General features: G+C 40.3%; 1 protein-coding gene across 1 annotated transcript in view; it reads left to right on the top strand.

Moving 5' to 3' along the window:
- Positions 1–1,954: 1,954 nt before the first annotated feature.
- Positions 1,955–19,488, top strand: part of enpp6 (ectonucleotide pyrophosphatase/phosphodiesterase 6) — a 37,783-nt gene continuing 20,249 nt past the window's right edge. Inside the window, exons 1-3 of the mRNA XM_063498622.1 lie at positions 1,955–2,351; positions 8,883–9,062; positions 19,008–19,119. Coding sequence (XP_063354692.1) covers positions 2,093–2,351; positions 8,883–9,062; positions 19,008–19,119 — 551 coding nt within the window. The 5' untranslated portion in view covers positions 1,955–2,092. The remainder of the gene's footprint in view (positions 2,352–8,882; positions 9,063–19,007; positions 19,120–19,488) is intronic.

The raw sequence follows: 19,488 nt of genomic DNA on the forward strand, positions 1-19,488 counted from the left end.
ACAATAAAAGTAAAGGTGAATCAAATAGACCAGTACGGCTGGGATGGTCCATTTGGTAAAGTAAATCCGTTGGGCATCTTTCTTTGCCTTTAGACAATAATTCTGATGGCAAAAGAACCAAACGGGACAGGCGGGGAAAAAAAAAAAAAAAAAGTAATGGTAAATGGTCTGTACTTGTATAGCGCTTTACTTGGTCCCTAAGGACCCCAAAGCGCTTTACACATTCAGTCATCCACCCATTCACACACACATTCACACACTGGTGATGGTAAGCTACATTGTAGCCACAGCCACCCTGGGGCGCACTGACAGAGGCGAGGCTGCCGGACACTGGCGCCACCGGGCCCTCTGACCATCACCAGTAGGCAACAGGTGAAGTGTCTTGCCCAAGGACACAACGACCGAGACTGTCGGAGCCGGGGCTCAAACCGGCAACCTTCTGATTACAAGATGAAGTGCCAACTCTTGAGCCACGATCGCCCCAATTATAGCGTTTTAATCTTACAATATTAAGCACCTTGAGATTTGGCGCTACATAAATTGAATTGAACTGTTTAATTGACTGTAGGACTGATATTTTTTTTTGTATGTATTTTTGGGATGAAAAGAGAAAGTGCAGGGGTGCACTGCTTACACAGGTTGTGGGATACAGAAAGGTATCCAGATCCAGCACTTATTAACATTGAAATCAGAGCAGTGGTTCAATGCTACATCTTTTCAGTGGGAAACAAAGTCCATGCTACTTAAAGCATGGACAGTGAGCTTGAGCAGACATTAAAAGCATTGTAGAGACAGAGGTAAGCAACATCACCTTGATGTCTTACTGATGAACAAGCTACATCAATGCTACCTAATCGCTCTCTGTGTGGACCATGCAGAGGGTGAAACAGCACCAAACACACACCTCTGCTACACAGTGGCTCCTCACACAGTACATGTATGTTGGCAAAGCCTGTGCCGTCTGGTTAATACAAAATACGCTATCTGTGAAATTATCATATACATTATGTACCTTTTGACTGTTTACTAATACTTGCAGATTTTATATGTTAATAAAAAATTATGTTAAACATTTTTCAGCATTTTGTAGAGAAAACGTCCACAACAATCAAATCTATGCAAGTTTCTAGAAAGTTTTTATACAACAGGAGAATTCTGTAAAATTTATCGGGAAAAATACAGTTAAATATAGTAAACAATTCAATCACTAGATGGAGAGACAGTGAATACTTTAGCTGTATTTCTTTAAACACATCCCTCTGTGTTGTTGGCTACAAACCCTTGTTCCATTGCAGTTTTCTCTTCCCACATTGTTCTCACACCAAATCAGGTGGCTTGGCAGTGATTGACTTTTTTAGACATAAAAAACAAATCCCTCCCTCCAGTGAATGAGAGGCCTAGAGGGAGGTATTGAATAAAATGACTTCTCTGGGAGAAGCAGAAGCACGTCATCTTTTCACCGCGGAAAAACAAAAAAGACAATAAAGTTAAATTCAACAGTAAGTCCTATAAAGTCCTATGAGCCATGGACTAAAGTTAAGGGTTTCAAATGTGTGTGATATGATTTTGAGCCTAAATTCCATAAATTAAATGCTTATTGAATGCATGTGCTTGAGAACAACATGTATGGCTACGGAACGGCGATTCTCTGAATGGATGGATGATCATTAGGTGGATACTGATGGGCATGAATGAGAGTTTCAGAATTATGAAAGAACCACGCATGTTTAATGTTGACTCGTGCAGCCCCTCATAGGCGGACTGTCGAGGCTCCATAGAGACATAGTTACCTCTGGATAGTGACAGGCGGAAGGAGAAGTAGTTCCTATCAACTAGGTGCTATGTTAGTGAAATCATGATGGTGGAGTATTTATTTTCATGTTAATATAAAATACACATTTACCCTGTCTATTAATCTTTCTCGTGCATAAATGCTGTTATCGGAAGTCGATGATGAGTGATCGGCACAGCCAACAGGTTCTCATCGAGTGCGCACTGAGAAACCTTTCGTAGCTGCTGCCTGCTGTGGCACAGGAGTAAACTCCCTCTACCATAAAGTTTTAGACAGAGAAGCAGATCATGCGTTAATGTCATGTCCAGCAGAAAGACTTCTGCGTACTGCCCTCGTACCTTTCTGCTGCTGCTGCTGCTGCTGTTTGACGCAGGACAGCTGGGTGTCGAGGCTCACCCGTTACTCGTGTTTTTGATCGATGGATTCCGCTACGACTACATGGATGATCTGCACGATTTACCCGGATTTCGTGAGCTTGTGGAAAATGGTGTGAAGGTTGACCACTTAACGCCGGACTTCCCAAGCTTGTCATACCCTAATTATTATTCCTTGATGACAGGTAATCCGTCTCTTTATGTGTCTCTGTAGCTTCTAACACAATAACTGATATTTTAAGAAGACATTAAGTGTAACTCCCAGCTGATCAAATCAAATACGTTTGATTTAATAAGCTGGGAAAAACGTTTTAGGTCCTAAACAACCAGATCTAATTACCCGGACATGTAAAACTTGTAAAACATGTAAAACATAAAACCCAAGAACATAAAAGTTACACTAAATCGTTGAGAGGCCTTTTAATTATACATAAAAGCTCATTAACTTTGAGGCCGTGAGAGGACAACAAAAAACACGTAAATAGAAAAAGTAGGTGATTAAAATCCAGTCGTCTACACGACACATTAGTCATTAGAGTCAGTGTGCGATTTGCACATTCCTGTGTTGGTCCAGCAGTGTAATGGCGGCTGGGATAGTTTCAAGCTTTGCATCCTAAGTCAGCCTCCTGACGGGAACAGTTTGTGTTCAGAACAGAGGGGAAAGATGAACTTCCCTACGATTTCAGCGGGGACTGCCTGCTCACAGACTGTGGAAGCTCATTGTCTTATTTTCTTCAAAGCTGTTTTGATGCTTTCTTTTTAAGTTGGGCTGCTGGTAATGCTTAACTGATAATAAGTGACTTCTCTGTAATCTCTGACTGCCTAGTTAAACATCAGCAACATCAATTCACAGCTTTATACTGTCTAAATAATTTAAAAAGAAAGTCTGTCTGCAGTTAGTTTAATTGTATAATATTTAATAACTGAAGTTAACTATCTAAACATGGCACATCAAAAGGCTTCAATCCACACAGAGGAGATTTAAAAATCACAATACTGATGAGTTTTGGGTTGTGCTGTATAAGAGAACAGGAAATATTCAGGGATACACACGGTACAAAGTTTATGACCAATACTGATATTGTAAATGTGTAAATCTGCCATTAAATATCTGATGCAGTCTCTGCATCTGTTGATTTTTTTATACAAAACAGAAAAAAATATGTCTCGATGCGTTTTGTGTACCTTAAAGTAACACACAAATATAAATTGTTAAAACATAAATATTTGGTTGCCCATAAATAATTTTAACTCAAAAAAATTAACTTTTGTTTAAATAAATAATTTGAATTTGTTACAATAATTAAGAGAGTATAACAGAAGAAAAATGTAATACAAAATTACAAGACAATTTTGGAGACTGTATGCAATGTTATTGTAATTTTCTATCATTTATACAACAGTAGAACTGTAATATGCTCAAATCCAGAGCAGTTACATTTTTTGTTTGCCAGAACTCTTGGCATGGTGGAGTGAGCTACAGCTTTCAAGATGCAAGATTCTTTATTTGTCACATGCGTGGTTATACAGGTATAAATGGTAAATGGTCTGTATTTGTATAGCACTTTACTTAGTCCCTAAGGACCCCAAAGCGCTTTACACTACATTCAGTCATCCACCCATTCACACACTGGTGATGGCAAGCTACATTGTAGCCACAGCTGCCCTGGGGCGCACTGACAGAGGCGAGGCTGCCGGACACTGGCGCCACCGGGCGCTCTGACCACCACCAGTAGGCAACGGGTGAAGTGTCTTGCCCAAGGACACAACGACCGAGACTGTCCGAGCCAGGGCTCAAACCGGCAACCTTCTGATTACACATAACACGCAGTGAAATGTGACCTGATACGCTCCTCGACTGTGCAAAGAAAAAAGAGAGAGACAGACAGAACTTTATATACAGTGAATGAGTATATACAAAGAGGACATTATGTGCAGCAAGTGGGTGAGTTATGTACATTATATAAATAGAAATAAAATAATAAAACAATTTACAGCTTGTGTACATTGCATGGGAAGGGTGTTAAAGTGTCTTGTGCTGTAGTGAGGCCAGAAGGATCAGGATGATATGAGGATGTGGTAATGAGTCCTGTCTCAGTCACTTATGGATGATGGGGGGGGAGGGGGGCTGATTCAACACACGAATGGCCTGAGGATAAAAACTCGTCTTGAGCCTCTCTGTTCTTCTTCGGATGGTGGAGAACCTTCTGCCTGATTTCAGAAGCTGGAACAGTTCGTTGCTGGGATGGGACAGGTCCTTCAAAATCTGAGTTGCTCTAGTCCAGCAAGTCCTGACGTAAATGTCCTGTAGGGAAGGGAGAGCAGTTCTGCAGCAGCGTTCTGCAGCAGCGTTCTGCCATACGGATCACTCTCTGAAGAGCTTTTTTATCCTTGACACAGCTGTTTCCATACCAGGATGTGATGTTCTGTGTGAGGATGCTCTCCACAGCGCCTGTATAGAAAGTCCTGAGGATCTCTGGAGAGACCCTGAACTTCCTCAGTTGTCGTAGGTGGTACAGGTGCTGCCTCGCCTTTTTGGTCTGGACCTGAGTGTGGGCAGACCATGTCAGGTCTGAGGAGATGTGGACACCGAGATACTTGAAGGACTGCACCCTCTCCACTGGAGCTCCATTAATGATAATGGGCTTGTAGTCTCTGTTTTGGGGAGCAGGAGGGGACAAGAGTGCGACGGTAAAATGCAAACTGTGTCCAGGACTGAAACAGCCTCATTTCATATGGATAACAGAACTTCAGAAAGCATCCACATAAACACACTAACAGAAAATAAGCCAAGAACTTGGAGTGATAATACAGTCTAGTGTATGTGAACCCCAGACCAGCAGCCAGACCTCAACCTAACAAAAGGCTTGTAGCGCTGTAGCCTCTGTTTCTTGGTGTTTCTACAGCACAGTGACTGTGGTAACTGTTCTGAAGTTTCTTTACACTTGATGTTTGCTTTGGGTTTCTTTGATTTTGTGCATATGTAAATACTTCATGAGGGTAGGGAATTGTGTTGGTGTGTGGGACTATAAGGTATATATTGTTAACTTGTGACAATGCATTCCAGGTAATTTTACAGAGTAGTGAGAAAGTAATGTAACAAGGGGTGAAACAGGTAACTTTCTCTGCAAATAATTGAGTAACATACTGCATTACTATCAATAAAAGTAATAAGTAATATATTACTTTTAAAAGACTTTTAAAGATAGTCATTGTCATTGTCAGCACAAACACAGCTCACACACTCTCTTATGGCACGCACCGGCGAATACCCACCTTTAAGTCTACGATACATATTTCATATTACATGTTACAGTCAATTAAACAGTTCAATTCAATTTATGTAGCGCCAAATCTCAAGGCGCTTAATATTGTAAGATTAAAACGCTATAATAGAGGCGATCATGGCTCATGAGCTGGCAGTTCGTCTTGTAATCGGAAGGTTGCCGGTTCGAGCCCCGGCTCGGACAGTCTCGGTCGTTGTGTCCTTTGGCAAGACACTTCACCTGTTTCCTACTGGTGGTGGTCAGAGGACCCGGTGGCGCCAGTGTCCAGCAGCCTCGCCTCTGTCAGTGCGCCCCAGGGTGGCTGTGGCTACAATGTAGCTGCCATCACCAGTGTGTGAATGGGTGAATGACTGAATGTAGTGTAAAGCGCTTTGGGGTCCATAGGGACTAAGTAAAGCGCTATACAAATACAGACCATTTACCTTTTTACCGTTTATAATAACCCGATACAAAGAAACCCCAACAATCAGACAACTGAGCAAGCACTTTAGCGACAGTGCTAAAGGTGTGAGAGAAGGAGAAACCCTCAGTGCATCATGGGAAACCCTAGCTGTGCCCTAATGAAAGGGCCTGTAATAAAAGGACGCAGCATGTGCGCTCTGAAACCCATTCATTTCTATTGCTTGCGCCACGCAATAAAGGTTTCCTGTTGTGCTCAGCAAAGCACAGCGTAACGAGGAGTACTTGCACATGCCGAGTTCAAACCGGTTGACCTTTGACCGCTGTGCATTGCGACGTACCTTCACACGACCAACAGAAACAAAGCCTACAGCTGTGCGAAGTTCAACCACATGATAAAGGAAACCACTCTGTGCGTATCCGAGTTCGGTGAACTTTTTGACAGAAGTTTAAGTGCATATAAAGGGACCTCCAGAGCCTTTACAACAGCTCTGCAGACCTCAGGGGTGTGGAAATGTCACACTCTTCACTAGTGGGGATAGTTACAAAGCTTTCTTCTTTATGAATGAGCTGTACATGTTTTTTTAATTAAACATCTGCACACAATAAAACACAAACTCTCATAGACGATATAAAGTCATATCCAGTACACTTAGAGCGGCCGCAAAAAATGACGTACAAGCGGAGCACAGCCGCCAGTGCAGCACAAATTTTGGGTCCTGCTAGAGGTGAGTGCAGCGCATGCCGCATCTGATGTGAAAGGGTCTTTAGTCTATTGCAGCATAACTAAGGCTGGATTCGGAGTCATCTGATGCAGCCATAACTCTAAGGTTTATCAAAAAGGAAAGTTTGAAGCCTAATCTTAAAAGTAGAGATAGTGTCTGTCTCCTGAATCCAAACTGGAAGCTGGTTCCACAGAAGAGGGGCCTGAAAACTGAAGGCTCTGCCTCCCATTCTACTGTTAAATACTCTAGGAACAACAAGTAAGCCTGCAGTGTGAGAGCCAAGTGCTCTAATAGGGTGATATGGTACTACAAGGTCATTAAGATAAGATGGGGCCTGATTATTTAAGACCTTGTATGTGAGGAGCAGGATTTTGAATTCTGGATTTAACAGGAAGCCAATGAAGGGAAGCCAATACAGGAGAAATCTGCTCTCTCTTTCTAGTCCAGTCCACAGCACAGAGCAGGAGGTATGAAGTGCATCAAACAAACCCTCAAGATGTACTTATAATAACCATTTTATAGACAGTGATACTATTTATAGTCGTGGGGGAGAGTGGGCGTCGTGAAATGTTTTCTTCTTCCTGAGGGGGGCGTAACAGAAAACAATTGAGAAGCACTGCCCTGAGTCAAGTAAGCTGAGAAAGGGAGATCAACTTGGTTGCTAAGAGTTGCATGCAACACAAGAAAGTGTACCAGCTAACAGCAACTGGATCTTTGGGAGTTGGAAGCAAATCTAGTGTGAATGGCCTGTAGTATGTTAACCATCGATCACCAAGCAACGACTTGCCAACTGTCTGCACGAAATCAAATATGGATGTCGACTAACAGAGCTCTCGTTGTGGCCCTACTCCAGATGAAGAAGAAGAAGAAGATGATGATGATGAAGAAACATCTCTTGACTTCAGCCATCACTCACTAACTGCAGCAGAAACCTTCATCCATGCCCTTGTCACCACCTGGCTTGATAACTATAATGGAGCAGCTCCAGTATGTCCAGTGCTCCTCCAGGCTTCTATAAGGCACTAAGCTCTGGAAACATCATCTCCACCCTCAGAAATCTCCACTATCTCCTGCTCAAGTCCCGCATTACTTACAAAATCCTTCTTCTCACTTACAAATCCCTCAATGCCCTGGCCCCTCAGTACCTCTGCTGCACCCATACACACAGTCTCGGTTGCTGCATCCTCAGCTACGGGTCTGCTTTCTGTCCCCCACACCCACCTCCATCCCTTTGGGGACAGAGCCTTCAGTGTGGCGGCCCCTCACCCTCATATGAGCCCCGTCACTGGAGAAGAAACTTCTCAAAACCTTGAACCTTTAGCCTTGTTTTTGTTTATTTATACTGTTGTAAAGCATCTTTGGGTTTCTTGAAAGATAAATACATTATACTATACAAATCTAAGTCATTAATATTATTATTATTGCTTGCTGAACCAGGGGCCTGAAGACTTGTGTTCACCTAACACGGCCTCTTAACAGGTTATAGAAGTAGGTCAAGTCTGGGTCCAGAGGGTGGCCAGATTGTTCTGTCATGATTACAGGTTAAGCTGTTTATTTAAAAAGGTGAAGTTTGTGTGGTGATAAAAGAATCTGAGCGGAGCTAAACATGACTGGCTATCAAGGAGCGTCTGTAAGAGAGGAAGAAGGTTGTCAGTGTGTTCAGGGTACGGCTGGATATGCAGTTACTTGTGATCTGGAGTAGCAGGCAGTCCGAGGGGGGCACAGTAAAGGTAGAGGAGGGCCTAGTGGCATTAAGAGATTTGATTGGACAATCCAGTGTGAGTAATGAAAATGAACCAATGAGCTGCTGTCAGTGTTTGTAGGGCCGACCCATCTTTGTAATTTGAGGTACTGGGACATTGAGGTGAAACTATTCTGAAAATGTTTAATTTCATTAAATTATTCTTTACCTGATATTTTTATTTAAAGTTATTTTGGGAGAAAATATTTCAGTATTGCAGCCGGTAATGTGTACACTAAATGTTTCCTGTGGCTCTGTGAGCCAATCCATATTATTGCCTGAGCACATGATGATCACTGTAACACAGGAACTAGAGAACCCGTAGGTTCCTCTGTGGGGTTCTCTAGGATTACAGGCCTTGCTCCAGGCAGCAGAACTATCATATACAACAAAGGTTTTTATGGGTTTAATAATGATTTACAAAGTGATGTGCTCTGAGCAGTGGGGCAACTTTTGTCTTGCATACAGTGTAATGCTTTCTAAAGTGCAAAAGCCTTGTTGCACTTCAGCAACAGTCCTTTTTTCAGTAATGTTACTTTTTATTATTATTGTTCTTATTGTTAGGCCGTCATTGTGATATTCATCAGATGACTGGAAACTACATGTGGGATGAAGTCTCCAAGAAAGAATTCCTAATTGGGACCAATCCTGACAGCCGATTGCCAATTTGGTGGGATGGGTCAGAACCACTGTGGGTCACCTTGCAGAAGCTGGGAAGGAAGGTTTTCATGTACTACTGGCCAGGTACGTGCACACGATCAATGTGAAAACTCATTCTATCTGAAGTTGTCTGTGTGTTAAGGTGGTAAGTGGAAATGCAATGGCAAGCTGTTTTTTGCAAATTTCACATTAGCTAAAAGTAGCATTTATCAGTGTTTACAGTTTTGGTGGCCAAAATAGGGCTGCAACTATTGATTAAGTATCAATTATTCCGTCAAGTAATCGAGTAATCGGATAAGAAATGCTTTCGTCTGATTATTGAGTGATAATAAATATTCAAATGAGAAAAAAACATCTTTCGTTGGTTTCTATTTTAGACATTGCAATGTTTTAAGGTTTAACTGCATACATGGTTAAAAGAAAACAAAGGAACCCTTGTATGGACGTGCTGTCATTGAAATCGAATTTTTTTAAGAAAAGATTTTCATAAATGCAAAAATATGTAAATCATCTTAAGTACAGTCAAAGTCAAATAAAACAAGATATGTACACAATCTAAGGTACAAAAGATTTACCTTCACTATTGTTTATGCTGCTGAAAACAGCCATTATAATGGCGTAGACTTTAATTAATAATAACCTAACAATCCTCAGATCAGTGTCTCGGAGATTTAAAAGCTTTATTTTTATATTTATAAATATTAATACACTTTAATTAACTCAATAGTTTATATTATTTCACTTTTAATCTGAAAAAATGTTACGAAAGCCTTGAAATTAATATGGTCTAGTACACCGCATGCCCCCCTGTAGACTTAAACCCTGTGTCCATGTAAAGAAAGGACGGCTGCCGTCAGCCTTCAGGAATCTGAGTAATTCAACCAGTCTGGTATCAGAGTAAGTTAACAGCTCAGGCCCAGTTCATCTGCTCAGTAAATGGCTGCAGCCGTAGCCACTATTAGCTATTTGTTATCACCTCCTCCAAACCTCAGTGATTTCTTAAAAGCCTGTGATAACTCACCTCCTGTCACCCCGAGGTGGCTGTGACTGTGCTGCAGTCTTCTGGATCAATGGGAGGCTTTTCAAGCCTCATGACAAGAAATTAAAAATAGTCCAGCCTAGAAGTAATAAGTAATAAATGCATGCTTTATTTTCTCTGGATTTTCTGGATCTTTATGGAATTGGTACAACCTTCAGTTTGCTTTAGAAAGGTTCACTCCTGTGGGGGGGCACAGCAGTGTGGCTCTTAGTGCTGTGGTGTTCTGTGTGGATTCTCTCTGGGCACTGTGGCTTTCTCCCACAGTCCAAAGTCATGCACACGATTAGTTTAATTTGTGATTCTCAACTGGTTGTAGGTATAAATGTAAGCATGAATGGTTGACTGTCTCTTTTCCACGAGTAGCTACTTGGCTCGAATGGACGCAGCTCCACTAGACTTGACGCGGTTTTGGTTGTTTTTTATTACCATTGAGTACCACTTAATGTGCTTGGGGTCGTTATAGCAACGTGGCCAAAGGTCCAGTGTTCCAAAAATGGCAGTTTTGATTTTCGTGAAGGAGACGCTTTCATGACTTATCAAGTGACGCAACTGAGTACCTGATTGGCAACATGCAGTCTGTTGATGTCACATTTTCTGGTCACCTCAGATCGATTTGAGCCTTGACTAAGTAGGTACTGAAAAGATTCCTGTTACCAGGTACTACCACCTGATGGAAAACCTAAAACCGAGTTGAGCCGTGCCCAGCTGATTGAAGTGAAAAAAGGCTGTATATGTCAGCCCTGTGACAGACTGGTAAAATTTCCAGGGTGTAGCATGCCTCTCTCTCTGTGACAGCTGGTATAGGCGCCACAAATAGGGGCACCAAACACCTTATTCTATGTCTTGATGCATGCTCAATCATCCAGGTAAGGAAATCTCCAAAAGTTGATTCTGTTCATCTGGACGTAGCGTTTTGTGGGAGAAATGTTTCATCATCATCCAAGTGACTTCTTCAGTCTCAGCTGACTGCAGGTTTCAATCTTATAAACAGTACATTTGCATAATGACTGAAACCAGCCCACTGAAGGAACAATGGGCTGGGAGGTCAGTTCCTTAATCTTAATTATGCAAATTCTCATGACCATTGATCAACAACCACTGACCAAAACCCACTGATCAAAGAACACTGATCAATGTCCATGAGTACCATTCACAGAGAGTTGGGGAATGGCTGCAATCACAGCATTGTAAGATGGTGACAGATGTACCCTTAGGCCCCCTCCTCCATTCAGAGATGGTCTTTCCCTTTTCACGTAAATGGCCTCCTTGACTCCGCCCTCAAACCAGCGTTCCTCCCTGTCCAGGATGTGTACATCCTCATCATTGAAAGAGTGTCCACTGGCCTGTAGGTGTAAATAGACTGCAGAGTCCTGGCCTGACGAGGTAGCTCTTCTGTGTTGTGCCATCCGCTTCGGCAGAGGTTGTTTGGTTTCCCCGATGTATAAATCCTGGCAATCCTCCTGCACTTAACAGCGTACACTATGTTACTCTGTTTGTGTCGGGGGACCCGATCCTTGGGGTGGACCAGTTTTTGGCGCAGCGTGTTTTGGGGTTTAAAAGCCACAGAGACCCGGTGTTTAGAAAAAATGCGTCTCAACTGCTCCGATACTCCTGACACGTACGGGATCACTACAGGTTTTCACTTAGGCAGCGGTTGTCCTTCTCCTCCCTAAGTTACGCTGCAATAGGTCTAGGCTGCTGGGGGATTCCCATGATGCACTGGGTGTTTCTTCTTCACTCACTATGTGTTTATACACCACTCTGTGTTTAATCATTAGTTATTATAAATCTAAATCAGGTGTAAATATAGATCAGGTGATCCTGAATCCTCCCTTAGTTACGCTGCAATAGGTGTAGGCTGCTGGGGATTCCCGTGATGCACTGGGTGTTTCTTCTTCACTCACTATGTGTTAATAGACCTCTCTGCATTGAATCATATCTGTTATTAATCTCTGTCTCTCTTCCACAGCATGTCTTTATCTTGTCTTCCTTCTCTCACCCCAACCAATCACAGCAGATGGCCCCGCCCCTCCCTGGTTCTGCCGGAGGTTTCTTCCTGTTAAAAGGGAGTTTTTCCTGCTGCTAATCTTAGTATATTTCCGTTGTGTGATTCATTTTAATGCTTTCTCCAAAAATGTTGGCTGTGAAAGGAACACTCCAAATGCAACATGTCCTGCAACAGAGTGTCCAACCTAATATTTAATTAGTTAGTTAATTAGTTATAGGTGCAAAGGTAGGAGACGATTAACACGTCATTAGCATTTAATCTGGTTTATCACAGTGAGCAACCGTGCAAACATCTCTCCCAGCCCCACAGATCAGGTTTTTTACCTATGTCATCAAGATTTTACTAACAACTGACATCTGTTTTATACATTTTCTGTATTGGATCTTGTGATTGTTAGTCACTATGATATCATCATCATCATCATGATATCATTGAGTCTCATCAACCAGTCTGTCAAATTAATCAGAATATTTGTCTGATTTTTAAATTGCTGTTTTGGGTTTTTTGTTTTAAATGAAGCTTGAGGATTGTGGCTGTAGCTCAGGTGGAGAACAGGTCACCTACTAACTGGATGGTTGGTGGTTCAATCATACCAAGTATCCTTGGGCAAGATATTAACCCCATGCTGCTCTCCGATGCATCCATCAGAGTGTGAATGTTAGCTAGGACGTGCTTAGAAACAATGAATGGGTGAATGATCAAGTTGTGTAGATCGAGTACGAAAGCACTTTATAAGAATCAGTCCATTTACCATCTTGATAAAACTGATTTTAATACGTCTACAAACTTCCTGACATCATGTTAAATTTAGCATAAAGTGTACCTTAAAAATACATAGAAGTCATTTCCACTTAATGGAGTGACACAAGAATATGACAGAATATGCCTTTTTATGCCTACTTCACTTTTTTGCCCCTGTGAGCGTGCCACTGCTGATTTTCCGGATGTCATCCCGTACTCGCCTCCCACTTCCTGTCTGTCAGGTCAAGTTTGTGATCTACTGACATGTTCAAACTATCATCCAGTGACCTGTTTGACCAGTAAACAAACTGTAGGGGGGCTAGTAGGGAGGATGTGATGTCAACATCTCTTAACTGGAGATGTCAGACGACAGGTCTGCAGTCATTAAAGGTTTTTTTGGGAAAACTGTGGCTTGTTTGACACAGGAGGGAACTTTTTTCACATGTCCTTATAGGTGTGGGGGAGGGCAGGGGAAATGTTACGTGGCTGGGGAGGCTAACTGGGATTGTTAGCCAGTTGTTACCTCTCCACAGTGTGGGTCGATGGTCTTCTGTGGCTGGTGACCTTCCAAACTGATGCAGGGTCGTTAGCTGAAAACTGGTAGGCAGCTTTGAGCGTGTTTTCTGGAAGGTTCCACGAGGTTACTCTGAGGTGTTCTTCTATCGAGGTTTGTTTTTACTGTGTGTTTGGGATCATTGTCATGTTGGACAATGAAGCTGCTGCCACATGGTGGATCAAATCAGGATTAATTACTCCATAAAACAAAATATTCATCTTCAAGAATGAAAATTTATTTTAAAAGCAGCTAATGTCCAAACAATTTTAAAATACCTCCATAAAGCCTGAAGAGTACTTAAAAATTATAGTAGGTAAAAGTCAGGTTTCTCTTACACAAAATATCAGTAAACAACTCGAGAATTTTGCACAACATCAAAGATTTTGATAGGATTCATGTGAAATATGAAGTGGTAAGCTAAGACAAAAAATGGAGGTAATACTGTTAAATGAAACAGCTGTCTGAACAGGAAATATCCCAGCAAATAGAAGGAAACAATTCAGTTCTGCCATACTCGGATATTACATCTGGTTTGGATCTATGAAAAATTTAAATGAAAAACAAACAAAGAAAAAAATATTCTTGCACACAAACTGTTTATTAAGTTGAAAATGGATGAATGAAGAAATGTTAGCTGGGAATAGTTTTTATGATTTGCAGTACAAAAGGTCTTAAAGGTCAAACTCACTGTAAAGTTTTAATCATTTATTTTACTTCTTTTCAAAGCTTAACTTTGATTACATTTTTATATTTCAATGACTGAGGATATTGGTATAGTTGCCAGTGGAACTTGATCACTAGTGTTTACAGATTTTGCAAGTTCAAGTGAAAAATGAATTAAAGAAACGGGATATTCTTCAATGACTTAGACGGGCAGCTGATCTGAGCTAAAAAACAAAAGAAAACATACTTTTCAGTCGTTAAAAACAAAGCAATATGCTCAAAGACCTGTAAAGTAACGACAACTGAAAGCTACGGCAATAAAGTCGTGGCCGAGCACTGCAAAATAGAAAACTCAACATTTGGTGACATCCATTGGTTCTAGACTTATGTGATCATGGACTGCAAAGAGTTTTCACCCAAATATTAAGCAGATTTAGCTGTAGCACCTTACCTTTAACTTCCATTAAGCTGTAATGAATGTGGTAGAACTATTTCAGTGCTATTGTCTGAACATATTGAACACATGACTGCAGCCAGTGTTCATGGCCGCCTACAACTGCCAGACATTGTTATAGCATAAAAACTATGATGCCATCCAGATACTTGGGACACACCTCTGTACCACGGTGGATTGTAACTCAAACATTTAATATGTGATTTGTGGAACAGACTTTTTGGTTTGATTCAAGGAGTTTTATAAAATATTTGATTGAACAGTTTAACTATTGTATCCATTCTGTCTCCCAATGAAAAAAGACCCACGTATAAATTACACAGATATAATAAATCATGTTTTAAAAACAAAAGAAATAATAATAGAAAAGTGCAGTAAGTACGATAAAAGAATCAGTCTCGGTCAATTGTCTCATTAATTCTGAACTTCCTGAAAAAGGGGAATATGTATATAAATGGATGTAATTCTTAAACAGTTCATGAAACTTTTCTGTAAAGCCCTGTTTAAATTCAAATTGAAAGTCTGCACTTCAATCACATTTTGATTATTTCACTGCATTTTAACTGTGTCCAGAGGCAAAACTACAAAAATGATGTCATTGTCCTAAACATTATGGAGGGCTGCATTCAAAAAGCAAGCTGCTTAAAAAGTTACGTGGCAGCTCTTTGCTGCCAGAGGCCTTCAGATATCCAGTAGCATTGTTTGAACCCAGTGGCCGAGGGAAAGAGCAAGTGTGCAAAGAAGCATAAGTAGGGAACAAAGGCGCTTGGCCAAAAAACAATTCTGCTGCCAAGAGCTTCAGCAGAAGCACACTTAGTAACACAGGCACACTCAAAATTTCTTCAGAAATGTTCTTTTCTAGTTATTGTACAACTTGTTCTACCTGAAATTTTGAATAGAAAGTTGTGTCACAGATTTGAGATACAGGTGTCAGGACGTGTGGTAGAAAGTGTACTGTGACTTTTGGTGGCATTTTGTCAGATGGGTTTTGTGAAAATTGCAAAGAAACTTCTTTAGAAATTTTCTTTTCGACTTTTTTTTAGTCCAATAACAAAAAAATGTTACCTTAAACATATATGATAAACAGGCAGTATCATAGACTTAAATAGTTCTATTTCTCTCATGCTCGGCTGAGGGCAGACTGTATGCACTCTCCTTATTTTAAAGTATATTTCAGTAACTTTTCCAGCAAAACCTGTTTTCTACTTCTGTGATAATCCAAATGTCTAAATGTAAAAAGTTATTTAAAATCTGAGCTGAGTATATTTTCTTTGTAGAGATTTATATTTTCTCAATTTATCAAAATATTCACAATTAATTCAATTCAGTTTTATTTATACAGAAATCATAACAACAGTCGCCTGAAGGTGCTTTATATTATAAGGTAGACCCTACAATAATACATACAGACAAAAACCCAACAATCATATGACCCCCTGTGAGCAAGCACTTTGGCGACAGTGGGAAGGAAAAACTCCCTTTTAACAGGAAGAAACCTCCGACAGAACCAGGCTCAGGGAGGGGCGGGGCCATCTGCTGTGATTGGTTGGGGTGAGAGAAGGAAGACAGGATAAAGACATGCTGTGGAAGAGAGACAGAGATTAATAACAGGTACGATTCAGTGCAGAGAGTACTGAGTGATGAAGAACCCAGTGCATCATGGGAGTCCCCGGCAGCCTACACCTATTGCAGCATAACTAAGGGAGGATTCAGGGTCACCTGGTCCAGCCCTAACTATATGCTTTAGCAAAAAGGAAAGTTTGAAGCCTAATCTTAAAAGTAGAGATAGTGTCTGTCTCCTGAATCCAAACTGGAAGTTGGTTCCATTTTCATTTCATAGCACACCTTTACAGTGGACCACATGATCAGGAGCAGTCACTAAAAGAAGAAACAAAAATGAAACACATTCAATCTGTTTACTCATTTTTTTGTTTGTTTGTAGAGTCATATCATGCTTGTCTCTGCATTGGTTCTGTAGATTACCAACAACTTGATAGAAAGGCTAGTTTTAGTGCTCCACATAGTATGAACCTAGTAAGCAGTTGTGATGATAGTATATGGTTAAGACTGAATCTACTTTGTAGTTTGTAGACTCCTCTGCTTAAAAATAAAAGCAATTTGATTTGATTAAAATTGCATAATGGGTGAAAAATACTAAAGTCACTAAGAAAAATAAAATAAAATAAAGTAAAAATAAGTCATTGTTACAGTTACTGGTACTGACCTGCAATGATGATAAAAAAAATATTAGGTTTCATCATTCATATGCTAAAAAATGTGAACTTTATTGCTATTTTCTCACAAAACTTAGTAATAATACGTAATCTGACTGGTATTCAAAGGGTATAATTTCTGAATTTGAATTATATTTTGGTTTTCATGACTAGGACTGGAGCTAATTTAAAAAATCAAGTCAATGAAAGTAGAAAAATGTTTTAATATATATGAATTTTATAGCATTTTGTAAATGTAAACAGGGGGTGGCCATTTTTGGCCACGAACAAGCTGAGAGGGATTTTTTTTGTTTTTCTGTCACTGCACAAAAAACCCAAAGATGCATAAAACTCATTGATATTTTTAATTATTGCTACGCATCTAACCTCCACCATGGTTAGAAAATAAATCAGATGGTATGTTTCATTTGGAAATAAATTGGGGTTTTATGATTTTTTCTATTTATGAGTTCCTAGGATTATGTGATCTAACTGGTATTTAAAGGGTTAAAAATCTGAATTTTGATTTTCATGAACAGCATTGATGCCAATTTAAAAAATTAAGTCAATGAAAGTGGAATTTTTTTTTAATATATATTAATTTTATAGCATTTTGTAAATGTAAACAGGGGGTGGCCATTTTTGGCCACGAACAAGCTGAGAGGGAGTTTTTTTTATGTTTTTGCTCTCCCTGCACAAAAATAACAATGCATTATAATCAATGTTGATGTGAATCAATTACATGCCCCAGACTCTACTATTAATAATACAAGAAATTCCAGTAGCAATGCAATTATATAAAATTGTGAGATTTGAGGTTGTCTTCCAGCTAGTGCAGTGGACAAACAAACTGGTGTTTAAAAGGTTAAAAATTTAAAAGTAATAACTATTTTATATTTATGAAAAGAACTGAAGTTAGTTAAAAGCTTTATGCAGAAAAAATGGCAAAAAAACCATAAAAATAATAAAAATTACAGACCTAATCTGTTGGTGGCCACTTTTGGCCACGAACAAGCTGAAAGGGTCGTGATTTTGAACAAACCCAGAGGGTTAAGTATGGATGTAATTGTTATTTAATGTGATAACATCCAGTGATTTATTAATTATTTTTCTTACATGCGTAAGAAAAACATATGAAACAAATTAATTTTAAAGCTGTGAAATTTTGTGTTCGGCACCGCCTGGCTTCACTGCAAATGGCGGCTAACTTTATCACAGTGCTGGTCTGGGGTCAGCTTTAACATCACTCTGGGTTCTTGGCTGGCTTAGCGTTACCATGCTGTCTGTGCGGGTGCTTGTGAAGAGCTGCAGTTGTGTTTAACAGTATGATGCAGTTGTTTCTGTCCTGGAGCAGTCTCCACTTTAACATCTTGCTCTCATCCTTTTGTGCAATGAAAATAAAAGTAATGTCCATATCCTCTGACACACAGACTGAAATCAGCTGCTACTTCACACACGTGTTCTGACTTTCATTCCTCTTCTCTCGAGGGCATACCTCCACCTCTCTAGGCTCTCTTCCATCTAGATTCCTACTCTCACTACAGATCCCAATGTCCTCAGCAACCCCTCTGAGACACCTACCTGACCTCATCTGTCCGTCACCACTGCGAATAAGAACGGGCTTAGAGTTGGTTTCTTTACCACTGTCTCACTGTCCTCATACATGCACTGCACCAGCCATTCTCTAGATCCACAGTGCAGCTCCTTCTGGCTTTCTTTACACTTCTCCATCAACACTCTTAAAGCTAGCATCACATCTGAAGTGCTCTTTCTCAGCATGAAGCCACAGCAGTTCTCACAACTCAGTAAGTCACTCCATAATATGGCCCATGCCCTGAAAAGTATAGCGTACTGAAGATGTGGAAATAAATAAATACATGTACTTTCAGTGCAATTATTTCATTGTTTCCTGTAAAAACCTGACTTGTTACCTGACATTACATGTAATTACAGGGTACTTGCGCCTTAGTTGCAGGTTGCAATAGAAAGTGTTACCAACTTATACAAACCATCAGAAAATAAACAAGACGAGTAAACACAAGGGAATAATGAAGCTAAATTCCAGCAATAACAGAACGATAACCAACTAAAAACAAAGATTACAAAACTACAAAGACTCTTAACCCCAAAAACACAAAACCCAGGTTCAGAGACCCTGGGACAATGACAATCAAGGGAAATTGCTATAATTTCTTTTGTTAGAATAACAACACACATACATTCTGATGGCTGCTGGTCAACATAATAAAAGCAATTATTACCAAGTATATGACATACAGGTAATGGGCTATCATAGTATGTTAATTGTTTACAGAGGTGCCTGTAAATGATGGAGTAATTTCATGTATGTTTCAGGCTGTGAGGTGGAGATTCTGGGTGTCCGTCCATCTTTCTGTGAGGAATACGTGTACAACCCCTCAGAGAAAAATCTCACAGCATCAATAACAAATGCACTAACTGTCTTAAGGTAACATGATTTACTTCTGCTATCACATTAATTAAGGCTTCAACTTCAGTTCTGACTGAACTTTGAACTGCCAGGTTCACAGTGCCAAAGGTGATATTAGAATGAATTGTAGGAGGGTGGGCAGGTGAACGGTGGTGATGACTGCAAAGGAACAGACCAAGAACAAGAACAGGGAAATGGATCTGCACTATGAACCAGTCCTTACCGACGTACAGCGAAATGTGGACATAAAGACATTAAACTCAGAAGGAAGACGGGACACAGGGGACTGGAAGAGAGTGATTTAATTTGTGAGACATAAAAAAATGAGATGAATTCTAAGAGAAGCAGGTGGCTTTAACCAGACAGTTATGGGGCTTGTGATGGGTT

Source organism: Pelmatolapia mariae, linkage group LG2 (genome assembly GCF_036321145.2).
Source record: "Pelmatolapia mariae isolate MD_Pm_ZW linkage group LG2, Pm_UMD_F_2, whole genome shotgun sequence".
NCBI classification, from domain to species: domain Eukaryota; kingdom Metazoa; phylum Chordata; class Actinopteri; order Cichliformes; family Cichlidae; genus Pelmatolapia; species Pelmatolapia mariae.